Raw genomic sequence first — 22,210 nt, 5'->3', positions numbered from 1 at the left:
GCCCGCCGTCGCGTGGACGCGGGAAGAAGCAGAGCCTTGAGTGCGCTCGCACCGGAAGGCGGGGCAAGGAGTGGCTTCCGGGGCTCCGCCTCCCCTTCCCTGCGGCGCGGCTCTGGGCTGGCGCTTCAGTTCGGGCCCTGGGGTTATAGCTGGATCCAGGATGGCTTCGGACTCGGAGAACCGCGGGACTGCCTGCACGGTGAGGGTCGAGGCCTCATGTAGGAGCCTCGCAGGGCAGAGAACTTCGGCCCCTGGAGAGCGATCATTAACTTGAGAATGAGGGAAGGAGCGGACACCTGGGCTGGGGCCTGGAGCCAGGGCTGGACGGTGAGAGTAGCAGGACGCTTGGCGTTAATGTTACGGGGTGTTGCTCCTGGAATGATCGTGAGCGACAGTAAAGAAGGCGCTTTGGGAGGGGTCACATGGGGCGTTACTCTAGGCCTTTGGGGGTGGTCCTAGGGGAGGTAGTGAAAGAGGGTCACGCAAGAAGGTTCCCCAGCTCCTATCAGCCCGTCCCTGCCACCCTTGCAGCTGGAGTTCGCGGTGCAGATGACCTGTCAGAGCTGCGCGGACGCGGTGCGCACGTCCCTGCAAGGGATCGCAGGTAAGAACCAGATGAACTTTTGTGAGAGCAAACCGGAGACCTCGGGGAGGGGCTGGCCAATCTCAGGGCTACCCCGCTCCCGTTTACAGAAACAAATGAAAACCCGGAGAGAGGAAAGGAATGTTCTCAGAGTCACACTGAGACCCAAAAATGGAGTCTAGTGTGCAGGTCTCAGGCCTGCTCTGCCAGATTTTTCTACTGGCCCTAACTGCCTGCCTTTCTGGTGTCTTAACCTCAGGTGCCTGGAAAGTAAGGAGGTAGGCAGAGGATAGTCCCCCTACAGGGTGTTCCCTGGAAAATAGACAGTTCTTGCTTGAGAAGCAACATAATCTTGACAAAGCAAACAGCAGCCCTGGCCATGTTCTATCCAGGTAGCCCTGGATTTTTATTTTTCCCCACACTGCCCGGTATGTGGAACTTCCCCAGTCAGGGATCAAACCTGTGTCACTAGCAGCGGAAGTACAGAGTCTCAACCACTGGACCACGAGGAAGGTCCTTGACCTGGCACGATCAGCAAGCTCTGAGAAGGCAAGGCCACCAACATGGCCTGGGGAACTGCCTGTCTTTGAGTCTGTTAATTGTTTATTCAGTGATTTAGCATGTACAGACCAGACACTGGGAGCTTTTTAGGGAGAAAGGTTCACAAGAGTTTCAGGCACAGCCCCTGCCCTCAGGTAAAATGAGCACTTGAGCATTGTGCTGGGAAGAGCCGTTCTTGAAGGAACTGCTTCTGAAGCTGAGAGACTGATGGCACTTGGCTCTGTATCAGAGAGTTGTGTGTCGCTGGGGTTAGGGGTATGTGTTCTAGAGTCAGACTATTCAGATTCAAATGCCCTCTTTGCCACTTAATGGCACTAAGGCCTCATGCGTGTTACTTTTTTTTTCTTTTTTTCCAAAATGGAAGTCTTAGAACTTTATCTTTTTTTTTTTTTAAATATTTAGTTATCTGACTGCCTCAGATCTTTGTTGCAGCATGCAGGATTTTTCGCTGTGGCTCATTGGCTTAGTTGCTTTATGGCATGTGGAATCTTAGTTCTCCGACCAGGGATTGAACCCATGTCCCCTGCACTGGAAGGGGGATTCTTAACCACTGGACCCCCAGGGAAGTCCCGCATGTTATTTTTTATGCCTGTTTCTTCAGCATTTAAATGTGCAAGATAATGGAAGCTACCCCAGAAAATCATCAAGAAGAGTAAATTAGTTAATATGTGTAGAAGCACTTTAGAAAAGGATTTTGGCTTGTAGTGAGAGCCCACTGAATCTTAGGACCTGTGAGAGGAAGGGCTTATAGGGGGTAAGCTGGTTGGGCAGAGGCATGAGGGGACACGTCATTTGTTTAAAGTTGTTCAAACTGGTTGACTTTGGGGTCCATTTTCACTCCTCAATATAGATTTTGTGTATTTCTCATAGGCTTCTTCACTCATTAGTTCATCTAGTTCTGAAGGGTTACTGAATGTCATCTTGATCAGCCAACCATCTTCATAACAGCATCTGTTGACAAGTCCTGGATTTTCTGCAGGAGCTTCATTCATTTCAGTTACCTCTCCTGATGGAGGAGAACTAGCAGCTTTCACACTTTACACAGCACCAGACTCCTCGTTTGTTCAATTTTGTCCCCAATCCAGGCAAACTACAGGAAATGACGTCTCCCAAAGCTTCCTGTGCAAATATGCTGATTCTCACTGTTCCAGCACCGTTTCCTGGTGTTAGTCATGCGTGTTTGCCTGGGAATTTACACGTGGAGAACAGAGTGCCCGGGCTCTGCCTGCCCTCAGCCCCCAGAGTGCTCCATTTCACCTGAGGGCAGGGGCTGTGCCTGAAACTCTTGTGAACCTTTCTCCCTAAAAAGCTCCCAGTGTCTGGTCTGTACATGCTAAATCACTGAATAAACAATTAACAGACTCAAAGACAGGCAGTTCCCCAGGCCATGTTGGTGGCCTTGCCTTCTCAGAGCTTGCTGATCGTGCCAGGTCAAGGACCTTCCTCGTGGTCCAGTGGTTGAGACTCTGTACTTCCGCTGCTAGTGACACAGGTTTGATCCCTGACTGGGGAAGTTCCACATACCGGGCAGTGTGGGGAAAAATAAAAATCCAGGGCTACCTGGATAGAACATGGCCAGGGCTGCTGTTTGCTTTGTCAAGATTATGTTGCTTCTCAAGCAAGAACTGTCTGTTTTCCAGGGAACACCCTGTAGGGGGACTATCCTCTGCCTACCTCCTTACTTTCCAGGCACCTGAGGTTAAGACACCAGAAAGGCTCCCAGCGCCACTTTCACAGAGGGTAGAGATCCTAAAGCTGCATTTGCTTAGACTGTGTGTTTGAGGGTGGTGGGTGAGGGTCCAAGAAAACGGAGCCATTCCACTGTGAGCAGAGTGTTCTGACCACAGCTTTCCAAGGCTGTTAGCCTGTCTACCTCCTGTAAAACATTCTTGCTGAGAAAGCAGGCAGCTGGACTTCTGCTGAACGTAGGGCAGTTTCTAACCGTTAGCAGATTTCTCAGTGACCAGATAGACTTCTGGTGACTCTCTGTTTCCTAGCCTGGGTAATTGGCATCAGCTTGGCTTTCTCATGGGCTGGCTTCCCAGAATGCAGAGGAGAGAGAGAGATGAGTTGGTTGATTTGTTCTCTCCAGGAGGCCTGAGCTTTGGGGACAAAGGCTCTGCTTTCCTCCTAGGGGTAAGTGGGAGGCCCTCCCAGCCCAAGGCTCACTCCCTTGAATCCTTATCATCACTACCCTAGAGCCCCCTATGGCCTTGTTTTTTCTCCCTCTCTGAGCTAAACAGATAGGGGCCTGGCCACACTCCACACCAGCCAGACTGAACTGCTACTCTGCTAGGGAGCCAGCCCTCCTGGTTCAGACCCAGGTCAAGAGTTCAGGAAATGTATAGTCACAGGGAGCTTCTCACCGGGGACCTTCCCTTCCAGTGCAGAAAAGTACCTCTTAAGAGATGTTGTCACTGCTCTGCTTAAAATCCTCAAACAGTAATAACATTAAGAGCTTCCCGTAGGCCAGGCACTTTTCTAAGTGCTCTATGTGAGATGACTCATTTAGGCCTTCAGTAGCCCTCTGAAGTAGGTTGTATTATCATCTCCATTTGCAGATACAGAAACTGAGAAGAAAACTCAAACAGAAAGGTTGAGTAAGTTGTCTAAGGCCACACAGCTAGTACATGGCAGACTCAGGATTTCAACTCCAGAGCCCACACCCTCAACCACTATACTCCGTGGCCTCTCCCAGTGGCCTCTCCTGCATTAAAATTAAATCCAGATTCTTTCCTGTTGTCTGCAGGGCTTTGTTTGATTGGTCTCCACTTGTACCTTCACATCTTATTCTTCTCTTTACTCCAGCTGCAGCCACTCTGGCCTTTCTCAGACACATAGATGTCGTTCCTGTCTCAGGGTCTTTGCCCAGACTGTGTCCTCTGCTGGAATGTTCTTCCCTGACTACATTCAGGCATTTGCTTCAAGGCTCAGAGAGACCTTCTGTCTCGCTGAATCTCACTGTGCGTGCTGTTCACTGAACCCATGGTAGGCAAGGTGCGTGCGGGGAAACTGGAAGAAAATTCAAGGAGCTGAAGGAACTGCAGACGCGTTTATTCTCTCCTGGCTGGTGCAGCGACTGTAGCTGCAGACATGACATAACATAGCCTAACATAACATAACCTCCCCACCAAAGACTTTCCAGGTGGAGCTTATTATGTATGCTTATAGAACAAAAGTAGCCCGTGGCCAAGCGAGTACCTTGTGACACGCATGCGCAGTGCTGTTAGTGAGCTCAGCTGTTACATAATCATTAAATGTGCGGTGAGAGCGAGAGGGCATGGGGCAAGAGAGCCTGACCACGGCATCTTGGCTAGTTTGCTTTTTCCCTACACCTTCCTTGACCAGCCTGCCTAAGTGCTCATCCGGGAGTTGTTCCCTAAGACCTGCTTCATTGATCACACATTGCACTACCCGAATCTCCGAGTGTGTGTTTGATATGCCTGTTCCTGCCCTGGAATACATGCTGCTCTGCGGGGCAGAGACATCACCTGACTTGTTCCCTGCTGCATCCCTGCCGCCCGGAACAGGGCACGTGATAGGTGCTTAGTGTACGTTTGTTAAATGACTTGAATAGGCATGTCAATCCCTTGCACTTCATGCTTCTTTGAGCCCTGGGAGCCTCAGACAGTCGGTCCTTTGGGGCCCAGTCCTACTTCCTGTGGGACGAAGGGACCAAACAATCAGCTTTAGGGTTGGACAGGCTGCCTTCTGAGCTTTGTGATCTCGAGCCAGCTGTGTAACCCCCCCGCCTCATTTCACTTGCCGGAGGAGGACAGTATCACCATCCTGATGAGTGTAAAGCGGAGCACACAGCTTGTGGCATTCCCCAGAGGCTCAGGCCCCGGGAGTTCCTGCCATTCTCCCTACAGGCCCTTGGCACCCAGAGTGCCAAGGCTTCACGCCAGGTGGCCCAGGATGAGATGTTGTGTGAAGTGATGGCAGTTGGGTTCTTTGGAGAATTTTCTCCTGGCAGAATTGCCCTGTACTTGCTGAGGAGGATATAGGTGTGTCTGTTTAGAAATTCGGCCCCTCCCCCAACTGATGCGGCTGGGATCTATGGATGCAAGCCCCTGGGACCTTTTGTCACACAGGCCAGATAGTCCTGCCTCTTGGATGCTGCCTCTTCCCAGTACCATTTCTGTGTTGCTTCGAGTTGGAAGGAATCTGAACAGCTGAGTTTCCTTGTCTGTGCCTCAGGGATGATTATACCCTCCCTGGTAGAGGGTGGGAGGAGGGAAACCAAGGATGGAGGGAACTTGGATGGCTTAGCCTTCTGTCCACAGAGTGCTGGCTCAGCAGAGGGAAATGCCTCGTTTAACCTGCGTTTGCTGGGCTGCCCAGGGCTCCTGGCTCCGGTGGGCTTTACTCTCACCCAGAACAGCAAACACACTAAGATCAGAGTAGAATGTTTGTAAGCTCCATAGGTGAGATCAACGTTCAGAGTTCCCAACCATCCCCTGTATTCTGGTTCAGAATTCAAATGTCCTCTTGAAAGGTTTGTGAGCCCTGAAGATCTGAATGGAAGAGAAGCCCCTTCTTGTCCTTCTCTTGGCCCGACAGCCCTCAAAGCCGAGTGTGTCAGAATCACCCTGCAGGCTGTGTGCATAGCAGGGTGACTCGGGGATTTGGAAGGCAGTTGAGAGCCACTGACTTTTGAACCTGATGCTGTGGACCACACAGAGGATTGCAGTCCACACAGCTTGAGTTATGTGGGGAAAGTGGGAGCTGCCGCAGGATGATGGGGGAGGGGGCCCCAAAGCTGGAGGCTGGAGCTGCTTCTCAGGGTGAGCAGTGTCCAGGCGAAGTGCTTGGAAGGTGGAGCTAGGCTTCCTGGGATGAGTTCGAGTCCCTCCATTTAGTACAGTGCAATGAGTTTGAGCAAGATCTGGGAGTTGGTGATGGACAGGGAAACCTGGTGTGCTGAAACATGGGGTCTCAAAGAGTTGGACACAACTGAGCGACTGAACTGAACTTGGAGCAAGTTCTTAACTTCTCTGTGGCTCAGTTTTCTCACCTGTAAAGTGGGGATAACAGTGCTCAACTCCTAAGGTTACTTGTGTTAATACAGGTACAGTATGAGAAAGCCCACAGTGCATGCTCAGTAAATGTTAGCTTTCATAATGATGATGATAGCCCTGTCTTTTTTTTTATGTGTGCCGGCTTTATTGAGATATAATTCATGTATTATAAAATGCATCCATTAAAGTATACATTTCAGTGGTTTTTAGTATATTCACAGAGTTGTACAACCATTACTACTATCAATTTTTGTATTTCATCACCTCATGAAGAAATTGTACCCTTCAGGGGCTTTCCTGGTGGTCCAGTGGTTAAGAATCTGCCTGACAATGCAGGGGACACAGGTTCAGTCCCTGTGGGAAGATCTCACATGCCACATAGCAACTAAGCCCGTGAGCCACAACTATTGAGACCACATTCTGCAGTTACTAAAGCCCAGGTGCCTACAGCTCGCAGTTACCTGAAGCCCAGATACATAGAGCCCGCATTTCACAAGTGAAGCCACCACAATGCACCACGCCTGTGCAACACGACTAGAGAGTAGCCCTACTCACAGCTAGAGAAAGCCTGAGCGCAGCACTGAAGACTCAGTACAGCCAAAAATAAAATAAAAATAAATCTTAAAAGAAATTATACCCTTGAACTATCACCCTCCTGTTCTCCTGCCCCCTCATCTCTTTCAGTCTATAGATTTACCTATTCTGGATATTTCATCCACAGTGACATCATCCAATATGTAGCCTTGGTAACTGGCTTTCACTTAATGTTTTTAAGGTCCATCCACATCACAGCGTGTATCGGTGCTTCATTCCTTTTTATGGCTGAATGTCTACCATCGTATGGCTGTACATTTTGTTTATTCATTCATCATTTGATGGGCTTTTGAGTTGTTTTCACCTTTTGACTATCATGAATATTGTGACTATCGATAGACCACTTTTTTTTTTAAGATGTATTTTTTGGCTGTGGTGGGTCTTTGTTGCTGCCTGCGGGCTTTCTCTAGTTGCAATGAGTGCAGGCTACTTTGTTGTGATGCTTGGGCTTCTTATTGCAGAGGCTTCTCATTGCAGAGCATAGGCTCTAGGTGCTCGGGCTTCAGCAGTTGGAGCACGTGGGCTCAGTAGTCATGGCACATAGGCTTAGTTGCTCTGCGGCATGTGGGATCCTCCCGGATCAGGGACCAGGCCAGTGTGCCTTGCATTGCAAGGCATATTCTTAACTGCTGGACCACCAGGGAAGCCTGATAGCCCACTTTTATGTAAACAGTTTTTCATCATTTATTTTTTCAAAATTGAAATATAGTTGATTTATGATATTGTGTTCAAATATTTTTTAAAGAACTATCTATGTTTCACAGGGCTACCCAGGTGGCTCAGTGGGTAAAGAATCCACCTGCAATGCAGGAGATAGAGAAGATGCCAGTGCGATCCCTTGGGTTGGGAAGATCTTCTAGAGGAGGGCATGGCAACCCACTCTGGTATTCTTGCCTGGAGAATCCCATGGACAGAGGAGCCCGATGGGCTACAGTCCATAGGGTTGCAAAGAGTTGGACACGAATGAAGTGACTGAGCATGCTCACATGCATCTATGCTTCAAACATAGATGAATAACTCTTGGCACAAAATAAGAACTCACAACAGTCCTGGGGGCAATGTGACGTTATCTTTACTTCCTAAAGAAACAAGCTCAGAGAGGTTAAGGGCCTGGACTTCCCTGGGGGTCCAGTGGCTAAGATTTGAATCTTCCACTGCAGGAGCCAAGGGTTTGATCCCTGATTGGGCAGCTAAGACCCCACATGCTGCTTGGCACAGCCGGAAAAAAAAAGAGAGGTTAAGGGCCTTACAGCTAGAAGGCAGCTTCGGAGCTTGCCTCTGATGAAGCTGGGCACGGTGAATCACCATCTGTTTCTTTCTTCCCTGCTCCCAGCAGAGAGGTACTAGCCCTCTGCTGCCCTCTGCCCCCTGTCTTCTAGGCGTCCAAAATGTGGAGGTGCAGTTGGAGAACCAGATGGTCCTGGTGCAGACTACCCTGCCCAGCCAGGAGGTACAGGCCCTTCTAGAAGGCACTGGGAGGCAGGCGGTCCTAAAGGGCATGGGCAGTGGCCTGTCACGTGAGTAACCACTATGGCCTTGGACTCTCTGGGAGGGAGGTGGCCTGGGCGTGGTACAGCTCTAACCAACCGTAGGATCTGGGGGCTTTGGGATGGAGAGGCTTCGGGGAACATGTGAAGGTTACGTGGGGCTCTCTCCCTGCCCTTTCTAAGCTGATGAACGATGAACGGGTGGGGCTGGGTGAGGTGGTGAGCCAGCCCTGGTGTCTGATACCTTACAGAGAATTTAGGGGCAGCCGTGGCCATTCTCGGGGGGCCTGGCCCTGTGCAGGGAGTGGTGCGCTTCCTGCAGCTGACCCCTGAGCGCTGCCTAATCGAGGGGACCATTGATGGCCTGCAGCCTGGGCTGCATGGACTCCACGTCCATCAGTTCGGGGACCTCACGAGGAACTGCAACAGGTGAGTCCTCTGGAACTTCCCTGGAGCATCCTCATTGCCCTGGTTGTGCACCCACTGTGCGCAGGGGGCTGTACTCAGCTTTTTACACATACATTCACATATGGTCCTCACAAGTACCCTGGGAGGCGTATACACACAAGCCCAGTCTACAGATGAGAAAACTGAGGCTCAGAAAGGTTACATGACTTGTCAAAAGCCCTAGAGCATGTAAATGACAGAGTGGGAATTTGAACCAAAATCTGACCTTGACACTCCTACTCCTGGCTCCCAGGTGGAAGGTGACTCCTGAACACGGGAGGGTCAGTTCTCTGTGAGTGTCATGGTGTTTATCATGCTGCAGTTAGTGTTTACTTATCCATGTTTACCCTGGAGGCCTGCTGAGGACAGGTCCCGTGACTGATTCTTCTTAGAGATCTCAACCCAGAGCTTGGTACAGAGTGGGCCCATTTGTTGAATGAGTGGATGAATGAATGAGTGAGTGAATGAATGGAACAAATGTAGTTAAAGTAAAAGGATGGATCACCTGGTCCGTGAGCTGTGGTTTCACTGCCTACCTGCTATCTTTTCTTCTTAGCTGTGGGGACCACTTTAACCCTGATGGAATGTCCCATGGGGGCCCCCAGGACTCTGAACGGGTAAGTGTTGGTCTTGGGCTGGTAGAGAACCCAAGATCTCAGAGGCAGGGCAGGCAGCTCTTGGAGCCTGAGAGTGTGATTCCATTTGGGGGGAGTCTTTCTCCCTCACTTTATTTTGTTCGGTTTAGAAACATTTATAGACACTTCCTGTGCTCAAGGCCTGACCCTGTCTCACAGCCTGGTGAGGGAGACACTCAGAACTCCGTGGTTGCAGCACAGCCAGAACATCTTTGCAGGAGCCTCCGGGAGGCCCTGGGAACAGAGCAAGCTCCAGATCCAGTCCGAAGGGCACAGGCAGTGGGAGAGAGCTTCCCAGAGAAGGTGATGGTGTGGAAGTTAAAGGTTTTACCTAAAGTAAGAAGGCTGTTCCGGGACTTTCCTGGATGTCCAAGGGCTAAGATTGCGAGCTCCCAGTACAGGGGGCTTGGGTTCAATCCCAGTCAGGGAACCAGATCTCACATGCTGCAACTAAAGATCCCTCGTGCTGCAACTAAGACCTGGCACAGTCAAATAATAATTTTTTAAAAAGGCCGTTCCTGACTCTGCAGCTCCTGGCCCTGGACTTTCATTTTACACCAGAGAATTGGCCCCCCTCGGCTGTAAGTCACATGCCGCCTTAATGATTTTTGCCTTATCTGAGTCCTACTTGTTCTGCTAGTTACTCAATGTTTTGATTTAAACTGGCTGATTTTTTCCCCCTTAAGTAAATTTAACTTATTTTTAACATTTTAATCTATCACGGAACATGATTTCAAACATGTTCTGAAGTGGACAGACTAGGGTCCCAAACCCCTGAGTCCCTGTGACCCAGCTTTAACAGTTGCCAGCTTGTGGCCAGTCCCATTCCATCTACACCCATGGCCCTTCTCCATTATTTTGAAGAATATCAAGACGTCATTCATGTAATTCAAGTAAATTTATTTTGAACGAGAAACAATATTGCCACGGAAAATGAGAAACCAGTACTTCTAGCCCCAAGAGAAGGATCGTTGTAAAAATAAATCAGTGCAGACCTTAAAAGTGTCATTAGGGGAATTCCCTGGTGGTCCAGTGGTTAGGAGTTTACATTTCTGCTGCAGGGGGCACAGGTTCGATCCCTGGGTTGGGGAACTAAGATCCTGCAACCCATTCAGTGTGACCAAAAAAAGAAAAACAGTGTCATTAAACGGCTACAAGGGACTGCGGCCTGCTTATCTCTTTTAGAGTGCTTAGTGAATGTTAAGAGAGGTCCTGGGTGTTGTCCGGGAGGACCACCTTCTCTCCTGGGGATGTTTCCATCTCCTCCTCTTCTGTGTGTTCCCCTCCTTGCGAATCCAGTACCAGGGCAAACAAGTGAGAACATGGTGTGTGTTTCTTAATTCACGTAAGTGATTATTCTCTTTGTTTGACTTCTGACAGCTCTGTCACATTTCTAACAGTCAAAAGTTTTTACCTCTCACCCGCCACCCGCTAGGGAGCTGAGGAAGCCTTTCTATTGGGTCCGTTGCATAGCGCCACGCTTGTGTTCCCTGCGTCAGTTACCTATTGCTGAGAATCAAATTACTTTAAACGTTAAAGTTTTATTTTTTTGTTAGTGGTGCGAGGCTTGCAGGATCTTAATTCCCCAACCAGGGATTAAACTGGGGCCCTTGGCAGTGAAAGCACCAAGTCCTAACCACTGGACCGCCAGGGAATTCCCAAATTTAGGGGTTTAAAGCAGCAAGCACTTGCCATCTCACAGTTTCTCTGAGGCAGGAATCTGGACACAGCTTAGTCGGAGCTTCTGGCTGAGTGTCTCTCAAGGCCTGATTTGGGGAAGACCCACTTCCACACTTGCGCGTGTTGCTATTGGCAGGCCTCACTGGGTGTGGGCCAGAGACCTCAGTCCTGCGCCCCGTGAGCCTTTCCCTAGGGCAGCACTCAGCACTGCAGCTGCCTGTCCTCAGAGCCAGAGGGAGAAGGCGTCCAAGACCCCGGCCACACTCCTTTTGAAACCTAAGCTTGGAGGTGATGCCTGGTCCAGCCCACACTCATCAGGTGTGAATTGGCGGCACTTCCTCAAGGCCATCTTCCTCATGAGCCTTGAAAGGTGCTGAGCAGGTGAAGCGGGGAGAGTGGGAGCGGAGGCTCAGCATGGGCACCCTGCAGAGCGAGCCCTGGAGGCAGGAACCCTTGAGACTGGGTTCTGGGAGGAAGGAGAGTTTCGAAGGTCAAGAGACTACCTTGCCCCGCTGCCTTGGCCTGGGCCTGCCAGGGGTGGGGCATCTGAAGGGTCTGGCGCCAGCTGCTCCATTGTACCCAAGCCCTTGTACAGATGGAGGAAAACTTGAGCAAGGGCTCCATGACCAAGCCACCATGGTGACTGGCACGTTCCTTTGGGATTTCAGCATCTGGTTTTGCCCAAACAGAAGTGAATTCAGTGAGGGGATTTATATCCAAGCCTGGTTGTCCCTTTGCACATCTCCTAGCTGGTTTCCACGCTTCCTTCTGCCCTCCCCCTGCCCTGCTCCAGTCCCTCCCCTCCCCCTCCACACGCTGCATTTGAGAAATTGCTCCAAAGCATGGGGTAACCATGTCACACCCCTCCTGAAACCCGTCTTGGCTCCCCAGTGCCTGAGGGTACAGATCCCACGTGGCTGAAATTCGGTGCCACCAAGCCCAGTTCCACCCACCCGTGTACAGGGGAGAGACCTTCTGCTGCCCGATGACTCCTCTGAGCCACACACTGGGCGCTCGCATCCTCCGCCCGGTCCTAGAAACTCCTCCCCATCCCTTACCTTCCCACCACAAAATGCCTCAACACCAGGTGCAACAAAAAAGTGCCAGGTGTCCCCCAGGAAAAGAAGATAAAGCAGAGGTGGCTCTTCTCGCTGCTTGCTCTTCAGCCCCATCACGTGGCAACATCCTTTGTGGCCAGCCCAAGGCAAGGCCATGGGTACCAGTCCATGTTGGCAGGGATCCTTCTGCCCAAAGTGTCAGGTTGGGGACGGTTTATTTGCACAGATCCTACTGTGACTCGCCAGTAGGGTCTTGTCACAGGGAAACACACTCACTGTTGTAACCCTGTTTTGCAGCCACTAGTCTGTTCCATGTGTGCCCCACAGTGTTCCAAACCCCTTGAGGGCGATTGACCACGTACGCATCCCCAACCCCTAAACCCCACCTGGCAGAGGGTGTCTGACGTAGGAGGTGCTCAGTAGCTGTGTTGTTGTTATTTTAGTCACTAAGTCGAGACCAACTCTGTATGAACTGTAGCCCGCCAGGCTCCTCTGTCCATGGGATTTCCCAGGCAAGAATACTGGAATCAGTTGCCATTTCCTTCTCCAGGAGATCTTGCCAGCCCAAGGATCGAACCCATTTCTCCTTCACTGGGAGGCGGATTCTTCACACTGAGCCACCAGGGAAGCCCCCAGTAGCTGTGTTAGCACATTTTTATACCTTCAAGAGGAAAGGTGGGCAGAAACAGTCTTGGGGGCAGGATATGCCTTCTGCTCCTGTGTTTCTTCTCTCTGTTCCTGGAGGCTGGACATCAGGGAAGGGATGCTGGCTGCCTCTGATGGTCAAGAAGCCAAGCTTGGCCAACTTAAGTGCAGGGGAACTGCAGGCTGCCAGGGGCTGACAGAATCATCGGGAGGCTGGAGAACTGGGCTTGCAAAGAAGCAGGAAGCAGGGTCAATTCTGAGGCTGGGATGCAAACTGGGCAGATACTTCATAGGGGAAAGCAGTCTGGGTTAGTGGCGTGACTTCCTAGGAAGAGGGTCACTGTGGCCATGTCCAGTGTGCCATCATTCTACCCAGGATTTTAGTTCCAGGGAGAGAGAGTCCAGTTGCCTTCTGTGTGTCCTGGGCTGTCCCTTCATCCTACCAGACTGAACCTGTAGGAGGACACTGGTGCCCTGGGGACAGGGAATCAGACACTGGGAAGCCAGAAGTCAGCCGCCATGTCCCATGTGCCCTCTTCCCCCGGCTCTCACTGCAGCACCGCGGAGACCTGGGGAATGTCCGTGCCGATGAGAGTGGCCGAGCTATCTTCAGAATTGAGGACGAGCAGCTGAAGGTGAGGTGGAGGAGAAGGCAGGGACCTTTCCTAACAGATCCAATGTCTGAGGCTGTTGTCTCCCCTCAAAGGTGTGGGATGTGATTGGCCGAAGCCTGGTCGTTGATGAGGGAGAAGATGACCTGGGCCGGGGCGGGCATCCCTTGTCCAAGATCACAGGGAACTCGGGAGAGAGGTGAGCGCTCTGCCCACAGTGCACGCGGAGACCTGGAGGGGCCCAGCGGGTGCTCAGCTCGACCCCACCCTTTTCTGCAGGTTGGCCTGTGGCATCATCGCACGCTCCGCTGGCCTCTTCCAGAACCCCAAGCAGATCTGCTCCTGTGATGGCCTCACCATCTGGGAGGAACGGGGCCGGCCCATCGCTGGCCAGGGACGGAAGGAGCCCGCCCAGCCTCCTGCCCACCTCTGAGCGCGGCCTCTGCCTCCGGTCTGTCACCGTCCTCCCTGCTGAGCACCGTCCACTTCCAGAGGGAGGCCCTGCTCACCCAGTCCTGGGAGAACCAGGGTGCAGGCTATTTTTGATCTCAAAAGGTTGCTTGCTCTTCCCTTGGCAAATTAAAGTTTTATTTTCACATGGAACTTTGTGGTTTGTCTGTGTCCCCTCCTCCCTTAAGGGGCTTAAGGAAAAACACAGTCCCTTTGCCTCTGTCCTCCCTGTCGAGGGCCACCTCTTGGCTTTGGAGGCAAAGAAAACTGGATTCAAATCCACACAGTTCTGGGGCTACCCAGTGGTTAAGATTCCATGTTTCCACTGCAGGGGGCATGGGTTTGATTCCTGGTCGGGGAAGTTTGCATGCCACATGGAACGGCCAAAAAGAAAAGAGAAAATCCACACAGTTCCTGAGGGCCACTTTCTTATCCTCAGGATAACAGCGAAAGACCATAGCAGACATATTTCTGTTTGTGGCCTGAACCCCCTCCCTTCACTATGGCCAGTTGGAACCAAGTGGACACCTGACCCCTTCGGGACCTTGCTTTCCTGAAGAAATCAATGCAGATCCATCTTCAGTTTCTCCCTGAGCGTATGGGAGCTGTGGGTGGGCCTTTTCTCCCTGCCTTTGTCATTGTTCAGTCGCCAAGTCGTGTCTGACTCTTTGCAACCCCATGGACTGTAGCATGCCGGGTCTCCCCCGTCCTTCACTATCTCCTGGAGTTTGCTCAGATGTATGTCCATTGAGTCGATGATGCTATCTAACCATCTCATCCTCTGCAGCCCTCTTCCCCTTTTGCTGTCAATCTCTCAGCATCAGGCTCTTTCCCAATGAATCGGCTCTTTGTATCAAGTGGCTAAAGTACTGGAGCTCAGTTCACTGATTTCCTAAGATGTTGATGTTCATGCTGGCCATCTGCTTGACCACATCCAATTTACCTGGATTCATGGACCTAACATTCCAGGTCCCTATGCAATATTGCTCTTTACTCAGACTTTGCTGTCACCACCAGACACATCCACAACTGAGCATGGTTTCCGCTTTGGCCCAGCCGCTTCATTCTTTCTCCCTGCCTTAGGGACTGAATACCAGAAAAAGCTGATTGATCTGCTGGGGAAGAGGAATAAGGCAGATTCACAGGAAGAACCTGAGTCACAGGAAAATGCCAGATGCTCCAGAGTCCCTAGTCTGGTCCTTCCCTGAGGCCAGCTACCTCCTGACCTAGAAGTCAAGAGACAGTTCTGTATCCCTTCCAATGCATCACCACCCACTTTTTTTCTTTTTTAAATCTGGCTTGAGTTGATTTCTTTATTCACAAGTAAAAGACTCTTAATTGGTGGAATAAATAAAGTGCTTGGCATAGGGCGTAGCACACGGTAGGTTAATGGAGCAATGGTGGTGAATCAGGCTCCATGGGGTGCCTGGAGGCAGACTGAGCCAAGCTCCTGTCTCACGTAGATGGCCAATATCCAAGGACCGGTGTATAAGGCCGGGAACTCGGGCTCCCCACTCATCTGTTCTGCCCCCCGTCCCCCTAGACTGTGTCTCTCTTGCTCATCCATGACAAAGCTGCTTTCATGCCCAGGTAGCTAGGCTGGCAGGGTGCAAACTTTGCCCCTTACACGGACTGCTTGGAGCTGGGTGGGTGGTTGCGCAGTCTGTTGGCCTTGGCTTAGACGTGCCTGGCTCTGCTCCCACTCCCCGGGCCCTGCCTGTTTCCCCATCAAGGCTGCTGGCTCTGCCTCTGGCGCTGTTCTTTCTCACCAAATCTACATTGGTTGCTTTCCAGCTTTCCTTGGTTCCTGGGGAACCAAGTCCTTTAAAGCCTAGGGGCCAGGTTGTGTTTTTCCACCTCAGAATCATTGCAGAATCTCCTCCTGGACTCTGCCCATAGCCAGCCTCCTCTGACCTTCATCTGGAATTCTAGCTAGTTTAACCCATTTATGGCTAAGCTGCTCACCATCCCCTGCCACTCTCCTTCTACTCCTAAGGGATCAATATTCCCATTAGCTTTTCTCTCTTTGAAATTCTCAGCTGTGTGGTTTTCATTCGAACTTTGTTTTCAAATCACAGAATACTGTTCAAATACCTTGTAACCCCATCTGTAAAGCAGAAATGGAACTACAACCAAAGATGCTTAGCTGTGACTAAGCTCCCCCAAAGCCGTGGAGCTCTAGGGAGCACAGCTGGAAAGTGAAAGTGTTAGTTGATCAGTCATGTCTGACTCTGCAACCCCATGGACTGGCCCTCCAGACTCCTCTGTCCATGGGATTCTCCAGGCAAGAATACTGGAGTGTGTTTCCATTTCCTTCTCCAGGGGATCTTCCCAAACCAGGGATCGAACCCAGGTCTCCTAGATTGCAGGCAGGTTCTTTACTGTCTGAGCCACCAGGGAGGCTTCCAACTTCCCTGGTCCAGTTGGAAAATCTTTGCCAAGTTCAGGCATTTTTGTCTTATCTCCCAACTTCTGCTGTGTCCAGAAACCATCTGTTCTATCATTAACCAAATACTGTTCTTCAACTCACTTTTAAACTTATTTAAAAAGGAAAATTTACACCAGGTGAGTGATTCTAATTTTAAAAAGACTGTGGGGTTCAAGTTCAAGTGGGGTTAAAGTTTGACCTCTTACCTTCTGAGATGGCCTATACTCTGTGTGGGAAGTGTGTTTCTCTCTAAATAAATCCACTTCTTCCTCACAAAAAAGAAAAGAAAACTTAGTCATATTAGCTAATACCTATATAATGATGATTAAGTGCCAGGTTCTATTCTGAACATTTTACATGCAGTAATTCATTGAATCCTCATGACAAAGCTACAAGGTAGTTCTGTTATATATTTCTTTATTTTTCTTAGCCACAACTTGCAGCTTATGGGATCCTAGCAATGAAAGGGTGGAGTCCTAACCAGTGGACCGTCAGGGAATTCCCAGTAGGTTCTGTTATTATCCCAAATTACAGATGAGAAAAGAGAAACACAAAGTGATTATACAACTTGCCCAAGATTACATCACTAGTAACATGGCCAGATCCAGACTCAGACCCAGGTACTGTGGCCCTAAGGCTGTATTGGTTCTCATTATAAAGTATGAAAAGCAAGAGTCACTTGTTATAAGTTTGCAGGGAATTCCTTGGAGGTCCGGTGGTTAGGTCTGCCTACCAATGCAGGAGAAGCAGGTTCAATCCCTGGGTCAGGAAGATCCCCTAGAGGAGGGAATGGCAACCCACTCCAGTATTCTTGCCTGGAGAATCCCATGAACAGAGGAGCCTGGAGGGTTACAGTCCATGGGGTCGAAAAGAGTCAAACAGGACTGAGCAATTGAGCATGTATGCATCCGCACGTATAACGGGTTCACTTTGCTGCACAGCAGAAACTATTAATAACACAACATTATAAAGCAATTGAACTTCAATAAAAAATTTTTTTTAAATGCCTTGTATGTGATTTTGAAGCACACTAAAGTTTGAGAACTACTAGTTGCAAGTCATAAAAACTGGTTAGCTCAGGATATTCCCTGGTGGTACAGTGATTAGGACTCGGCAATTTCACTGTCATGGCCCAGGTTCAATCCCTGGTTCAGGAACTAAGATCGTGCATAGCACAAGGCACACCCACCCCCCTAAAAAAAAAAAAAAGAAAAAAAAACCTGGAATGATGTGTTGTAGTAGAGGTCAGAACCATCCTCTAGACCCCCAAATCTTCACCTTTAATTTGTTTATTTATTGTAAAGAAATTTTCTAGTTACTGGAATTGCTACTGCTTTTAGCTTTTTATTTATTTATGTGGTTGCTGCACTGGATCTTAGTTGTGGCACTTGGGATCTTTAGCTGTGACATGTGGGATCTAGTTCCCTGACCAGGGATCAAGCCCCAGCCCTTTGCCTTTTGAGCATGGTGTCTCAGCCACTGAACCATCAGGGAAGTCCCTTCCACTCTAATTTAAATACATATATGTCACCTATTTCCAAAAAGGACTTGAAGTGTCTTAGCCAGAGAGAAAGAGCAGATTATATCTAAAAATTCAGATGAGGGAAGCATCAATACAGAGAGAGGGCTCACCTTTAAGGCAAAGAAGAAAGTGCTCTGGGTTCCCTGGGTCTAACTGCTTAATAATACCACTAACAATTTCAGCAGGATAGAATCCTGTTAATGTGTCTATTATGCATTTTAGTGGTTTTAGTGGACATGAAGAGACTGTGATTATGCTTTTATTTTTGTTACCATGATTGGCTCATAATGGCCCTCCAGATTATCAGGTCTTAATCTCTGGATGCTATATTACCTTATTGGAGAAAAGGATCTTGGCAGATATGATTGAATTACAGATTTTGAGATGAGGTTATCCTGGATGACCTGGATAGGCCCTAAATGCAAGCACCTGCATTCTTACAAGAAGGCCAAGCAAGCTTTTTTTTTTTTTTTTTTTTTGCCCCACTGCAAAGCATGTAGGATCTTAGTTATCTGAGCAGAGATCGAACTCTCACCCCCTGCATTGGAAGCATGGAGTCTTAACCATTAGACTACTAGGGAAGTCCTGAGAGAAATTTAATGATGTTGACTCTGGAGACTAAAGGGATTCCTAAGGATGCCAGCAGCCACCAGAAGCTACAACAGCTGGAAGAGGCAAGCAATGGTTTCTCTCTTAGTCTTAAAGGACCAAGGCCCTGCTGACACATTGATTTCAGCCCAGTGCTACTAATTTTGGACTTTCAGCTTGCAGAACTGTGAAAGAATAACTTTTTTTAACATATAATTTATTTATTGGCTGCACTGGGTCTTCCTTGCCGACTAAACACTAAAGTCAAGTTTCAAAAGTTTTTCTATTTTTAAAATTTCATTTATTTTTAAATTTTGGCTGCACTGGGTCTTCCTTGCCGAGCCATGTGAAGGCTTTCTTTAGTTGTAGCCTTGGGGCTTAATAGTTTCGGCTGGAGCATGCCGGTTCTTAGCTCCCTAACCAGGGATTGAACCTGCACTCCCTGCATCGGAAGGTGAAGTCTTAATCACTGGACAACCAGGGAAATGCCACCACGATACCTTTTATTTATTTATTTTTAAATTTATTTATTTTAATTGGAGGCTAATTACTTTACAATATTGTGGTGGTTTTTGCCATACATTCACATGAATTAGCCATGGGTGTACATGTGTTCCCCATCCTGAACCTCCCTCCCACTTCCCTCCCCATCCCATCCCTCAGGGTCATCCCAGTCAGTGCACCAACCCTGAGCACCCTGTTTCATGCACATGATACCTTTTAAATGGCTATGTGCCCTGGGTGTCTACAGCCTGCTCATACCCCGCTCTGAGAATACTGCCAGCAGTTTGGATTTGTGAAGATATCCGAGTGGTATCAAAGTGATGCCCCTCTTTTCCTCCTTATAATGTACTTTTTTAAACTATAAAAGAATTAGATGCTCATTGCTGAAAGTCTAATGATATGGAAAAGTAAAAAAAAAACATTAAGCCTCATCTCATACCCTTAAGGTAATTCATATCATTTTTCTCTGCTGAAAAACATGTGTATTATATCAAGTTTTTTTTTTAACCTATAGCTTAGAAATAGGTAATGTTATATAATCACATTTTTTTCCCTCTTAAATTATGGCCCTCCTTCCACATCATCCTTCCTCATCAATAAATTCTGACCTATTTTTATTTTTTAGAGTCTTAACCACTGGACTGACAGGGAAGTCCCTTGACCTATTTATTTAAATAGTTTATTTGCCTGCATCAGGTCTTAGCTGTGGCACGCAGGACTTTGTTGCATCATGTGGGATCTTTCATGCAATATATGGACTCTCTAATTGTGGTGAGCAGGTTCAATAGTTGCAACTCACAGGGTTAGTCGCTCTGAGGCATGTGGGTCTTAGTTCCCACCAAAGGGTGCACGCAATCCCCTGCATTGCATGGAGACTTCTTAACTACTGGACCAGCAGGGAAGTACCCCCTGACATATTTTTAATAGCAACATGATATTCCATCCAATATTCCCTTATGTATGGACATTCAAGTTGCTTCCACTACTTTCTACTACAAACAATGCTACAATAAATAAATTTATATCAATATCCTTATTGATGAGTTTTCTGTAGGCTAGATTTCCAAAGCAGGATTACCACATTAAAGACTCACTACATTTAAAGTTTTGATATTGCCAGAATACTTACCAGGAAGGATATAGAGATCACACTACATATGTAACTCGTACATACAATCTGTAAGTGTAATTTCCTCACACCCATAAGACCAACAGATATAAATCTTTTTTTTTTTTGCAAATATGAGGCATGAAAATGTTCTCATTTTCTCAAAAAATTGCATTTCCCTGACTAGCAATGACGTTTATTGTTTATTTATTATTTGTACTTCTTTTCCTATAAAATTACCAGTTAGCCTCCTTGGCCTATTTATCTCGTCTTTTCCCCCCATCACTTTGTAGGAGTTCTTTGTACAGTACAGATATTTGCTCAGTCGTGTCTGATTCTTTGCGACCCCATGGACTATACAGTTCACGAAATTCTCCAGGCCAGAATACTGGAGTGGGTAACCTTTCCCTTCTCCAGTGGATCTTCCCAACTGACGGACTGAATCCAGGTCTCTTGCATGGCAGGCAGATTCTTTACCAACTGAACTATCAGGGAAGTCCCACAGATATTAACTCTATAGATCCACAAATTTGTGTCAATATCTTCAGTCCAGACTTCTCCCTGAACTCCAGACATATCTAATTGTCCATTGGTACCTCCATTTGATGACTTGCAGGCATCTCATACTTATCATGTCCAGGGAACTCCTTGGCAGTCCAGTGGTTAGGACTCTGTGCCCACTGCTGTGGGCCTGGGTTCCATCTATCCCTGATTGGGGAGCTAAGATCCTGCAAGTGGCAATGAACCGCCAAAAACAAACAAACAAGGAAACAAAACAAGCCCCCAAAGTTTTATGTCCAAAAATAAATTTCTGGCCATCTACAATGTTCCCCATGTCAATAAATGGCAACTTTGTGCTTCCCTTTTCCTGGTGTCATCTTTGACTTCTTTCTCTCACGATTCACATCCTGTCACATATTGTGTTGGCTCTACAGTCAAAGTATATCCAAATCTAAGCACTTCTGCTGAATTTTATTGCTGCTGCTGCTGCTAAGTCGCTTCAGTCGTGTCCGACTCTGTGCGACCCCATAGATGGCAGCCCACCAGGGTCTCCCATCCCTGGGATTCTCCAGGCAAGAACACTAGAGAGGGTTGCCATTTCCTTCTCCAATGCATGAAAGTGAAAAGTGAAAGTGAAGTCGCTCAGTCATGTCCGACCCTCAGCAACCCCATGGACTGCAGCCTACCAGGCTCCTCTGTCCATGGGATTTTCCAGGCAAGAGTATTGGAGTGGGGTGCCATTACTACAGCCACCCTAATCCACTCTCACTTCTGGCTTGGATTTTTTTTTTTTGACAGCGCCCTGCAGCAGACCAAAGATTAAACCCCTACCCCCTGCAGTGGAAGCACAGAGTCCTAATCACTGGACTGCTAGGGAGGTCCCTTTCTCCTGGATTTTTGCTGCAGTGATAACTGTTCTGAGCAAATGTCTATCTTCTGTTTTTGCCCATTTCAATAGCTGCCAGAATGATACTTATAAAACTATGAAAGCTAAGTCCTATCAGGTGAACCCCTCTTCTCTCTATAGACTTTCAGCCTCACTAAGAGTGAAAGCCAAAATTATTTAAATGGCCCACCAGGTGCTACATCTCCTCTCTGTCCTGATCTATTATTCACTCTGTTCCAATTCAGCCATACTAGCTCTTGTGATTCTTTGGACAGACACACTCCTGCCCCAGGACTTTCTGACATGTTCTTACAGGCTAGAATGATTCCCCCACAGCACGGCTCCCTCAGTTATTTCAAGTCTTTATCACTACCTAACAGGCTATTTGTTTTATGTACTATCTGTCTCTCTCCACAGTAATACAAGCTCCAAGGTAGGGACTTTTGTCATTTTGTTCACTGCTTTATTTTTGGTCTTGTCCCAACAGGGTGGGCGCTGAATAAAATCTGTAGAATGAACTTGCAAGTAAACATTTTCCTGAACTTGTCACATGTTCTTATATTTTTGACATCTTCTGGCATGCAAAATCTTTTTCTCTTTTTTAAAGGCTCAACTTTCATCCCCTCAAGGATTGTTCTTTTGACTCAATTTCCGATTTTATTAAACTTTTTGTTGTGGAAAATTTCAAACATATATCAAGACTGATATATCTCATTCCTTGTTTTTCAAGTCCATAAAGGCAGATGTGGGGTCTGATTGGCTTTTCAGTGTCTCCAACGTCTGCCTGGAACTCAGCAACCTCAAGGAATGTGTTTCCAAAGAAATTAATGGCACAAGGGTTTCTATGGGGCAGATGCCGCTCAGGGCCCCCTGACTGCCCAACACAAGCGGCAGTCCTGGG

The 22,210-nt window shown here is 48.4% G+C and overlaps 1 protein-coding gene across 2 annotated transcripts; it reads left to right on the top strand.

The window, feature by feature from the left end:
• The first annotated feature begins 96 nt into the window (after positions 1–96).
• CCS (copper chaperone for superoxide dismutase) lies at positions 97–13,905 on the top strand. Of its 2 annotated transcripts, XM_068976116.1 has the most exons (9): positions 97–199; positions 532–604; positions 8,139–8,276; positions 8,498–8,675; positions 9,250–9,310; positions 9,488–9,631; positions 13,269–13,346; positions 13,418–13,521; positions 13,602–13,905. In XM_068976116.1, exons 1-9 carry the CDS (start codon positions 161–163, stop codon positions 13,753–13,755), a joined length of 969 nt encoding a protein of 322 aa, XP_068832217.1. In that variant the 5' UTR covers positions 97–160; the 3' UTR covers positions 13,756–13,905. The 2 variants fall into 2 exon arrangements, with proteins under 2 accessions (XP_068832217.1, XP_068832218.1); XM_068976117.1 differs by lacking the exon at positions 9,488–9,631.
• The last annotated feature ends 8,305 nt before the right edge of the window (positions 13,906–22,210 follow it).

This window comes from Capricornis sumatraensis, chromosome 8 (genome assembly GCF_032405125.1).
Source record: "Capricornis sumatraensis isolate serow.1 chromosome 8, serow.2, whole genome shotgun sequence".
In the NCBI taxonomy this organism is placed as follows: domain Eukaryota; kingdom Metazoa; phylum Chordata; class Mammalia; order Artiodactyla; family Bovidae; genus Capricornis; species Capricornis sumatraensis.
Note: the sequence above shows the minus strand (reverse complement) of the source record. Positions and strands in the feature narration are given on the sequence as shown.